Genomic DNA, 11678 nt, shown 5'->3' with positions numbered 1-11678 from the left:
TGTAGCAGTACTAATAGAATAAATTAGGCTCTGCTTAGTGGTTAATAAATAGGATAAATAAATATCTAGTTTGGTGATTTGGACGTCAAAACTTTGGTCATTTGGACGTTAAAAGTTTGGTCATTTGGACGTCAAAAGTTTGGTCATTTGGACGTCAAAAGTTTGGTCATTTGGATGTCAAAAGTTTGGTCATTTGGACGTCCAAAGTGACGTCATTTCGACTTCGAAAATTAGGTTGTGAGGACGTAAGAATCCTTGTGTTAAACGTCCTCAATACGTCCTCAACACCTAAAATACGACGTCCCCGGACGTCCCATTGGTAATTATTGACGTCGTCATGACGTCCTAAGGACGACTTCTGGTTTCTAGGGGCTGAATGGGAGAATATATATTCACAGTAGTTTAAAGTCTCCTGATATATTTGACGTAATCATTGAATCCTAAAAACAATCAAAGAGATGATTCACTCCCCCCAGCTGACTGGGAGAATATATATTCACAGTAGTTTAAAGTCTCCTGATATATTAGACGTAATCATTGAATCCTAAAAACATTCAAAGAGATGATTCACTCTCCCAGCTGACTGGGAGAATATATATTCACAGTAGTTTTAAGTCTCCTGATATATTTGACGTAATCATTGAATCCTAAAAACATTCAAAGAGATGATTCACTCCCCCAAGCTGACTTGGAGAAGCGGCGAGGAGCTCAAGTCTGGAGCTCAACGTAACATAGCCACAGAGGACATGATACTTTGACTCTGGGTTGAATGATATTAATAACAGTGCTTAGGATGCGGATCCGTTGGATCCGCAAGATTTTGGCTTCCTGGATCCGGAAAAACTGCAAAAAAAAACTTTTTTAATGCTAAACTCAAATCTGAACTATTGAAAAAAAGAGAGATTATAAAAATTTCCTCATTTCTGAATGGTTCATCAAGTTTTAGGATAAAAATAAGCGGAAAAAAAAATTTGAAAATTATTCTCTGTAAATCTTAAAGAAATGACCTGGATCCGGATACATTTTTTCCAGTGCGGATCCAGGATCCGGATCCGGATCCGCATTAAAATATAATAGATCCTATGCACTGTAATAATAATCAAAATAATAATAATAATAATATAGGGATTGGGTGCTAGCGGAGAGGATATATCCGGAGTAGTAGTTCCAAGTTTACCACAAAATGGAGAACAAAACCTACAGGTCAAATTTAAAAATTAAACGACAATCATAGCAATTTTTTATCTAACAAAAATGTTCTTTAAAGAGTAAAAATTATTTGAATATTGATTTGACGGTTAATAATGAAAAAGAAATAAATACCTTTTACATTAAAATGTTTTTAAATTGCTTGTTTTAGAAAAGGAAATAACAGTTTTTAAACATTTAAATTTGAAAAAAAAAATCCCTTTTAATATTAATTCAGTTTTCCAAAAGCTGCAGTCATTCTTTATAGATTTAGTATTATGTATCACTGTACATAACATGATGGAAATCGAAATTAGGGCATTTCTTAAGTTGTATTAGAATCTTAAACAAATCAATTATTTACTAATTTCGTCTATTTTTTACCATATTGTTGGAACTCAAGAGAAAGAGACCATATAGAAATGTTTATATTTTATTTATTTTTTATTATTATTCAGGACGATTTAGCAGTTAGTGATGATAGTGAGGAGGAAACTGACGAGAAAAATACAAGCCAAGATGACGTCATGGATTTCTAGAAAAATACAAGCCAAGATGACGTAATGGCTTTCTAGAAAATACAAGCCAATATGACGTCATGAATTTCTAGAAAAATATAAGCCAAGATGACGTCATGGCTTTCTAGAAAAATGCTAGCCAAGATGACGTCATGGCTTTCTAGAAAAATACCAGCCAAGATGACGTCATGGCGTTCTAGGAAAATGCTAGCAAAGCTGACGTAATGGCTTTCTAGAAAAATACAAGCCAAAATGACGTCATGGCTTTCTAGAAAAATACCAGCCAAGATGACGTCGTGGCTTTCTAGAAAAATATCAGTAAAGATGACGTCATGGCTTTCTAGAAAAATAATTTACTGATTTGTCCAGGGGTGTATACTGTATACTGTATATTTTCCAGAATAATCATTCCCCCCCCCCCCTTCTTTTGAAAATTATATTTTCCCTAGGAAGAAAGGTATGTTTTATTTGCTTATTTGGAGAAAATAATAAATGATAAAAAGTTCTAAAGAGGATAAAAAAACTTGCATTCTCATATTCAATTTTTTCAGTTTTTCCCCCAGATCTTCAAAAATATACATGCACCCCTGTATCTGTTAAGTTTAACAGGATTATTTTTGTTATTTTTAATAACATGTGTAATTGTGTATGTATGTATTATAAATATTTAGTTCAATTTTAAAAGTTTTTTGTTTCAGTTTATTTTCTAACTATAAGCTGAAGCCCCGTTGTCCGTGGAATCTAAAAAAAAAAAAAAAAAAATTTGGTTGCCTGATTTCATAGATATACATGGTTTCCCACTATACATGAAACTTAAGCGACCACCTAATTGCCTTCTTTAATTATTGGAATAATTTGTGGGTTTCAATAAATCTTAGTAAGTCTAATTCTTCAAGATAATCCTTAAAACAACCTGAAATGTCTTGATTGGTTTATTTTCATTAATCATTTCCAGATTCATATAAGGCTTTTATGATGTAATTATGAAAAGCTAAAAAACACAATCTATTTCTGAAACACATTTTTTAAGTTCTAGGACTAATTTTAAGTCTTATTTTGATTATCATGTTTAGTGAATATAGGTTACAGCAAAAATGAAATTTTAAAAAATCAGTCAAATAATAAATTTTTTATCTGTCTAAAAAATGCCTTTGAAAGAGATTTGTAAACGTGTGTTTTAAACTGAATTAATGTTTCATCAGCTAAAATCCGCCATTTCTTAGTTTTCACTTATCAGCGTGGTAATAAATATTTTTGTTTTTTATGCTGATGATTTTGAGGTATTCAGTGTACACTGTACAGTGTACAGTGAGAACCATTAAAGAATGGAATAGGAAGACGACTTTTAAACTCAAGTTTTGACAATAGTCAAATAAACAAGAGACACAGAAAGTGTGCCATGTAAGCAGATCCATTTGATGATTTTATAAGTTAATGGAAAAACTTTCTTTGCTGTGTATCTAGATCAAATACACTTAAATATTCCTTTAATGTTGTTTTCCTTTTCTACAGTTTCAGGCTTTCACTGTAGTGCACATAAAAAATTGTATTGTATTTAGATAACTGTATGCTTCTTCAAATCTGCTGAAGAAATAAGATGGCATTTTTTTCTAATGTACTTAATTAATAGAATTAAGAATATCCTTTGCCTCCCTTAGTAAATAGTTGGTTTGCTTTTAAGTCACTTTCTATAAGGCATATTAGGGTAGGGAGGGAAGGCCAAGAAGCCATGAACCCCGTGGAAAATCTCCGAACCCTGTGCATTAGATAGACAATTTTGCTGGGCTTGGAGGCAATCATTCTGCGTATTAAAAGGCTCCAGAGGTCATTTCGTGGGGATCGTAGCGGCTCTGCAGGTCATTTCGTGGGGATCGTAGCAGCTCTGCTCCTTTATCTCATCTTGGTAGACACAACTTTGTTGCATTATCTACAGGTTCACATATTCCTGTAGCATAATCTGCAATGCTAGCAATAGCATCGTGATTCTGACAATGAAGAGTGTAGTAAAGGTTACATTCCTGTGGTGAGTCTAGGATATTAAGTATTGTATCTAGGTTTTGGTGTATTGGTCAACTGTGATACTTCCAAATTAAGCTGATCCATACCATACTTGCCGAAAAAAAAAGATGACCAGATATATTATCTGAATAGATTATCACACCAGCCTAGGTTTTTGATCTAAAAAGTCTTTCATTACTGAGGAAATGATAAATTTTTTTTAAGTGTGAGATTTGGTGTTTACTTTTTCTGTGAGTTCAATCTATTTCTTTAATTCTATCATTATCTGGCAGATTCCAGAAAATATTCAAGCCTTTCTCCTCTGCAAATGTTCTAATATGCACAAAATGTGTAGGTCTAGAAAAATCATAATTTATGTCCCCGACTAGCAGAACATTTTTACATTCTGTTATAAACAATATTCTGTCTATTCCACCCAGGAGAGATAGCAGTTTCAGATCATTCATGTTATTATTTAGAGAATCCACCATAAAGTATAAATTTAATACTAACAATTCAGCAATGGGAAAGTTAAATTTTGTAGCTTGGATCCCGAAGATATCACACTTGATTTTACTCACATATTTTGTGAGTCCTTTCTTCCACATTGTAAGAAGAACCCCTTTACCATGTCCAGGCTTGAACACTGTATCCTTTGAATGCCGGCACAACAAACTTGGAAACTGAAAAGTACAGTCACCACAATATTTCCATGCCCAGCTTTATCAATTTTCGGTATTTTTTCCCAGAGATCTAGAAAAATGGTAAATATCGTTTTTCTTGGATATTTCCCTCTGTATCCTGCAGTTAAAAAGCTTGGTAAAAATTTGATCTATAGTTCTTCAGCTGTTCAAATGAATGTATATAAAACACAGGTTTTATCAGCAACTCTCAAAAGCATAAAACTTTGATCCTAAAATCCCATCAACTAGAATCATTTTCCCAAACCTTGTATCTTTATAAAGGAAGCCTTGATGACTGGCTTGTTCCTTTACAGTGGTTCAAAGCCTTGAATTAAGAAAGCAGTGTGTTAACTGCCTAAAACACTTAACTACTTTGTTCTTTTATTGGTGAGTCATTTGATGACTACTAGAATATTGATATTCCCCCCTCTTGGGTGGTTCCTTTCATATTTAACAATTCTACAGTACTTTGCCCCGTACTTCCGATAACTTGGGTGTTCTTCCTTCTTTGACCCATTTAATCACTTCCTTTCAGACTTCATCATCTTCTTGCAGCTTCCTCAACTCATGTCCTTGATTATCTTATGCCTGGTTTCCGTTATCATACTATGTACTGCTGCCGGATATCTGACAAATCTCCTCCTGGTTTTGGCTATCTCCTCTGGATCTCCATCTATATCTGAAGCAAACAAGATTTTTAACTCTCCTACCTTGTTGTCTACTTGATATTCTGAATTTTCTTCTGGTATTGGTTCATTTAGATGGTTAGCATTGGATAATGCATACCAGTGTTAAAAATTGGTTTCTTCAGATTCACTTTATATTTGTTTAAAGAAGACATTTCGAAAAATGCTTCAACTCCGAATTGCTTCTGGAAAAATTGGCACCTTAAGCTTTCCTCTCCTCGAGCATCCTTGAAATTATATCTAGATTTTACGGTAGACCAAAACATCTCACATCATCCCACAGAACTTTTGTTTTTAAAACAAAGAAGTTTTTTCAAAAATAAAATTTTATTCTATATGTTTTGGCTTAAACTTCAAGCTGGTTCATATTGGAGTTAGCTCTTATTAACTAGAATGATCTTCCTAGAGTTGTGTGAGCTTTTTGTGTTACCAATTAACAGTCTTTTCTTTATACTCAACAAATGTGATTTAACAAAATAAAAACAAACACATTTTTGTATAAGATAAAATAAAAGTTGTATTAAAAGTAAGAAATGCTGAAAATTCCCCAAAAACATTTCGTCTAACAAGAGTTAAGAACTAGGTGCCTTCTTTTTGGTTCCTGAAATATTTTGCAATTATTTTTAGTTAATTTTCAAATAAAATTCGTTTTGTGGAAGATTAGTTTAAATTAGAGTTAGATATATTTAAAAATAAAAATAATAGATAACTTAAGATAATAGATAAATATAAAGAGATCTTTTTTAGAGATTTGATGGAAATCGAAATAATTTTTACTTGGCTTACATGTCAGTAATTGATGTGTCCTGGCTTTATATATTTCAAACTCAAAGCGTCTGTGTACACTAAAAAGGGGGGCCGGTACTTCAAAATGTGCTGCCAATTTCATACATTTCGGTTTTTACAACTTTTTACTATATTTTGTATTTTTTTGTATGTTTTACCAATTCTTTAACAATGTCTTAAAACTCTTAAAATAATATTTAAACAGAGGGCGGAAAAAAATACAACTTTATTTAATGCTTTTAGAATTGTGTTTAATTGTTAATATTTTTTTTTTAAATATTTCTAATTCGGAAAGAAAGATATCGGGATTAATGCTTTACCTCCTCTTTTTCTTAATCTCCAGATGAATATGCTTGTTCTCCTCTTGTTATTAATCTCCAGATTAATTAACCTATCAGGATTAAGGATATCACATTCCAAGCTCAGAATAATTTTAAACATTTAACATTTTAAAGTTTGAATCTATGTAAGAAAGTGACTGGAAAAGAAGTTACTGGAAAAAACCTTGAAATAAAACCGTTTGTAAAAAATCAATCATTTAAAGTTCTAGGACAAAATGTCACTGGAAATTCAGTCCTGAGTTTTATAATCCTGGGACTTTTTTTCCTAAAATAATATGAGGGCTTCCAATAAAATAAGATCACAGGAATTAAAGTCCTAAGAAAAAAGTCCTAAATCTTGTGAAAATGAGGGCAAGTATGAGAAATTTTTAGAAAAAGGACTTTTTTTCTAAGCATCTGCATATTGAATATATCCATGGGTGTTTTTTATATCAATTAACTCTTATTTGCATTGTTGTTCTCATGCATTTTCTATAATAATAGGACTTTTTCCGGAGATGTTTTTGTTTAAAACCATACGGGAACCAGTAAAAAGTCCTAGAAAATTAAGTCTCAAAATGGTAAAACCTTATTTTTTTCCACAGGACTCTTAGTGGCAATATTTAGGACTTTATTTTCGAAAACTTTTTTTTATAAAACTTTTTGGCGGTTTCCTTCAAGTTTGACTCTTTTCTAATTTTTACATAGTTTTAAATTTTATGCCATAGGGCCTTTTTTTGGAAATTTAATTTATACAGAAATCTTCCACGTTTATGCTTTTCCCTGTCATTTAGGGTTACTGTAAAAATATAGTTACGAGTGGTTGCTACAAATCAAAAGGAGGGGGGCTGTGAAGTCTCCTATTGAGAATTTGATGCGTATGTCATTGACATTAATATCGCAATTTTTCAATTATTATATTTTTTTTAAATTTGATTTTCATCGTTGGGCCTATCATGCCCCCAATGTAGAAGACCTTGGATATTTCAAACTTTTTCTTAATGCCAGTCTTTAAGGTGGGTAAACAAAACTGCTAGAGGGGCTGCACCAAAAAAAAAAAATTGCCACGCTTGTCGCCAAAAGTTCACCCCCCCCCCCCATGTTTTTATTCTTAGTAAAATATATTTGACTTGTAAAAGTTAAAGCAAACACTTGGTTTGACATGTTTTAATATTCAATTTTTAAAGTGGCAACACCCTATTGTATTGTTACGAGTCAGCAATGGGAAAACTTAAAATGGAAATAAAATATTAAATTAAAATGAACAATAAAATATTTCAAAAGTTTTATATCTAAAAAGCTTCAGTTGAAAATACAATTGAAATATTAATAATGTCAGGTTGTAGGATCCTTAAATACAATAGAAATATTAATAATGTCAGGTTGTAGGATCCTTAAATACAATTGAAATATTAATAATGTCAGGTTGTAGGATCCTTAAATATTAATAATGTCAGGTTGTAGGATCCTTAAATACAATTGAAATATTAATAATGGCAGGTTGTAGGATCCTTAAATACAATTGAAATATTAATAATGGCAGGTTGTAGGATCCTTAAATACAATAGAAATATTAATAATGTCAGGTTGTAGGATCCTTAAATATTAATAATGTCAGGTTGTAGGATCCTTAAATATTAATAATGTCAGGTTGGAGGATCCTTAAATATTAATAATGTCAGGTTGTAGGATCCTTAAATATTAATAATGTCAGGTTGTAGGATCCTTAAATATTAATAATGTCAGGTTGGAGGATCCTTAAATATTAATAATATCAGGTTGGAGGATCCTTAAAAAGTTGGAAAGTTCCAATTTTACAAGAACTTCTAACTCTAAGTGCTAAATAAAAGTGTGTTTACTTAAAGGAGGTTCTCCTGGTTTCCCGTTCTGTCCCCAATTGAACTCTGCTAAGCTTGGGTTTTCTTTCGAATATTTATTTTAATCAACTAAAAATGCCTGATTCCATTTGCGAAAGAAAGCGCAAATTTTTCTTTCGTTGCGCTACATTATTTTGCAAAAAATGGCACTTTGTACAATCATTCGCAAACAATTTTGCGGAACAAACTTTCAGTATAATGTTGAATAAAAGTGAAAACTGTTCAGATTATTCATATCATGATATTGCACTTTTTTGCATATAATTGTGATGCTCAAAAATGAATAGATGGCTATTTTGCAACCTGATGCATGGTGTCACACTGCAAATCAAGATGTGCACGATCTCACACAAAAGTTCGAGCAGTATTTTGCCAATTACTCATTCTAAACTTAAAAAAAGAAACAGAAGCGTAGCATTTTTAAAATGTATATGCCGAAGCCTTAAAAAAGGATCAGTGAGTTGGTAAAACTAAAGGCCAAGATGACATGTGACACTTTAAAGTCGAGGCTGTATAAAAATTTGATGATTAATTGTTTTAGTGCTGTCTTTATCTCAGTGGGCATAGATCTTTAACATTAATTCAATAATTTGCATTCCACTAGAAGTACTCAACATTTGAAATATCAAAGTTTAACCACCTAACAAAATTTCAGACATCTATAAAAACTATGCATCAATTTTCTATTTTCAAATTTTTAATCTCTAATTTTTGTCCCTCAGTTTAAAGATTTTGTTTCTGAAAGCAACCAATTGAGAGCAGTATTATTATAATTTATTTATATGTAAATTTTTTAATAATCTCTCAGTTGTTTGATTTTGTGCTGAAACTGTAAATTTTGGTCAATTTTTGCTAACATATTTTGCGTAATAATTTACGTTTTGTTCAAAAACGTTTTTGCGCTTCGTGCGCAAAAGATACGAAAAAATTCTGCAAAAAAATATTTGCGCCAAACTTACACAAATTTTGCGCCAAAAATATGGTCATTTCGTGGAAACCCTGATGTAGTTGCCATCTTACGCTTTGAAGGTCCTTTAGGGCCCCTTTCCTTTTAAGAATGTTTGTTCTTAACCGATGTAAGGAGGGAGGGGAGGCAACCTCCCCCGCACAGCTTCCGAACCTCATTTTACCTATTTGCGGCAGTTCGTGTCCCCAGAGGGCTTCCGAACCTCCCCCAAACAGTCTTTCGGGATGGATCTTCCATTTGTAATCGTCAATTTCTACTTAAAACGGGAGTAATATAATTATTTAAGCACAGTAGTCGATCATATATTAAAATTTGCATAATATTTCTTTTTTTTACAATCGTTCGAGAACATGGCAACAATTTGAATATCACCCTTGAAAAGGGCAGATGCGATAGTAGAATATTACATATCTATAATAGGCTGTGGAACCTGGGTCCGTGAATGAGCAGAAAGGAAAACCGAGAAGATATGAATGTCCTTCCAGAGACATATGTCGTCTTACTAAATAAGAAGAACGCAATTCCCCTGCGGCTTAAGTTTAGATATCAACATTACAATATCCAGCTCACTGCAAAGTAGACATAGTGAGACATAACTGGTACGACATTGTGATCTCATAGCTCGTCTATTTTTAATTGTACGCATTGCATAAGTATGACAGAATTTATCCCGTAACATATAAGAAATTCAAAACATTTGTGTTCCTGCCGAGGTTAGAGGAGGTTAGAGGAGTTATGATTTTAAACATAAAAGATTTCAATTTTACTTGCAATTTACTACAGTTTGATCTAGCCGGCCATAGTCTAGAAATCTTAGACCTATAAAAAACATATTTTGTAAAATGTTCCAGAGTCAAAAAATGAACAAGTTCGAACTGGTGGTCAGATTCATTACCTGGATTTCTTTGTCTCTATTAACTGCATGGTTTATATATGTAAATGTAGATTTAAATAAATATGTAAATGTTGTAGATTTATATAGATATGCAAATGTTGTAGATTTATATAAATATGTGAATGTTGTAGATTTAAATAAATATGTAAATGTTGTAGATTTATATAAATATGTAAATGTTGTAGATTTATATATAAATATGTACATGTTGTAGATTTATATAAATATGTTAATGTTGTAGATTTATATAAATATGTTAATGTTGTAGATTTATATAAATATGTTAATGTTGTAGATTCAGATAAATACGTAAATGTTGTAGATTTATATAAATATGTTAATGTTGTAGATTTATATATAAATATGTAAATGTTTATTTTTAAAAGAGATTTTTTTGTCCCCAGGACATGATCGGGTTGTTACGGTCAAATCTCGGAATTTTTTCTATTGCGAAAGTTTGGTGTAAGCATCTGTAAGCCCGGATTAGATACCCCCAGGTACCTATAGCTGGCAACCATAGACTCTCCCTGCTTGTCCACCATTCCTCTCTTCATCGTCATTCACTTGGATCAATCCCACTTGAAGCTTCTTTCTTGTTGAGTAGAAAGCACGCACCCTTTCGCTGCGAGAGTTGTTGACAGCCGCCCCTCTGTCCTCCTACATCCGTCAGGTGGTCATAACTGCTAAACCAGATGTCGGCTTCAGATGTTTTTGAAACCACAGGTTTGTGTGGAGTAAGGGAATTGAACCCGTGAACACCAGTCTGGACACCAATCCAGTTACTAGATGTGGACAAGTGTGCTTAACTTCAGTGATCTAACGAGAACTGGTGTCGCACACTCTTTATTTATTTAAATAAATATGTAAATGTTGTAGATTTATATAAATATGTAAATGTTGTAGATTTATATATAAATATGTTAATGTTGTAGATTTATATAAATATGTTAATGTTGTAGATTTATATAAATATGTAAATGTTGTAGATTCAGATAAATATGTTAATGTTGTAGATTTATATAAATATGTAAATGTTATAGATTCATATATATATATGTAAATGTTGTAGATTTATATAAATATTTAAATGATGTAGATTTATATAAATATGTAAATGATGTAGATTCATATATATATATATGTAAATGTTGTAGATTTATATATATAAATACTAGCCTTAGAGGGCGCGAAATTAATTGTGAACATGTTCTCTTTGTGTACATCGTAAAACAAAACAAAAATAATTCGCGGATTTTCACAAAAAATTTCGCGGATTTTCAAAATTTTTAAAAATTTAATGACGATCGAATTTTGATGGAGACAAATATTTGAAATTTTGATTNATGGATGAATAATGAATATATATATATATATATATATGTAAATGTTGTATTTTCATATAAATATGTAAATGTTGTAGATTGATATAAATATGTAAATGTTGTAGATTCATATAAATATGTAAATGTTGTAGATTTATATAAATATGTAAATGTTGTAGATTTATATAAATAAGTAAATGTTGTAGATTTATATATATATATGTAAATGTTGTAGATTCACATAAATATGCAAATGTTGTAGATTTATATAAATATATGTAAATGTTGTAGATTCATATAAATATGTAAATGTTGCAGATTTATATAAATATGTAAATGATGTAGATTTATATATATATGTAAATGTTGTAGATTTATATATATGTAAATTTTGTAGATTAATTATATAAATATGCTAATGTCATATAGTTATGCAGG

The 11678-nt window shown here is 31.3% G+C and overlaps 1 protein-coding gene across 1 annotated transcript in view; it reads left to right on the top strand.

The window, feature by feature from the left end:
• The window catches only part of LOC111705556 (transcription initiation factor TFIID subunit 1), a 35005-nt gene extending 32927 nt beyond the window's left edge, over positions 1–2078 (top strand). Inside the window, exons 37-38 of the mRNA XM_023478145.1 lie at positions 1126–1203; positions 1647–2078. Coding sequence (XP_023333913.1) covers positions 1126–1203; positions 1647–1727 — 159 coding nt within the window. The 3' untranslated portion in view covers positions 1728–2078. The remainder of the gene's footprint in view (positions 1–1125; positions 1204–1646) is intronic.
• The last annotated feature ends 9600 nt before the right edge of the window (positions 2079–11678 follow it).

The sequence above is a fragment of the Eurytemora carolleeae genome, unplaced genomic scaffold, assembly GCF_000591075.1.
Source record: "Eurytemora carolleeae unplaced genomic scaffold, Eaff_2.0 scaffold284, whole genome shotgun sequence".
Lineage (NCBI taxonomy): Eukaryota > Metazoa > Arthropoda > Copepoda > Calanoida > Temoridae > Eurytemora > Eurytemora carolleeae.
Note: the sequence above shows the minus strand (reverse complement) of the source record. Positions and strands in the feature narration are given on the sequence as shown.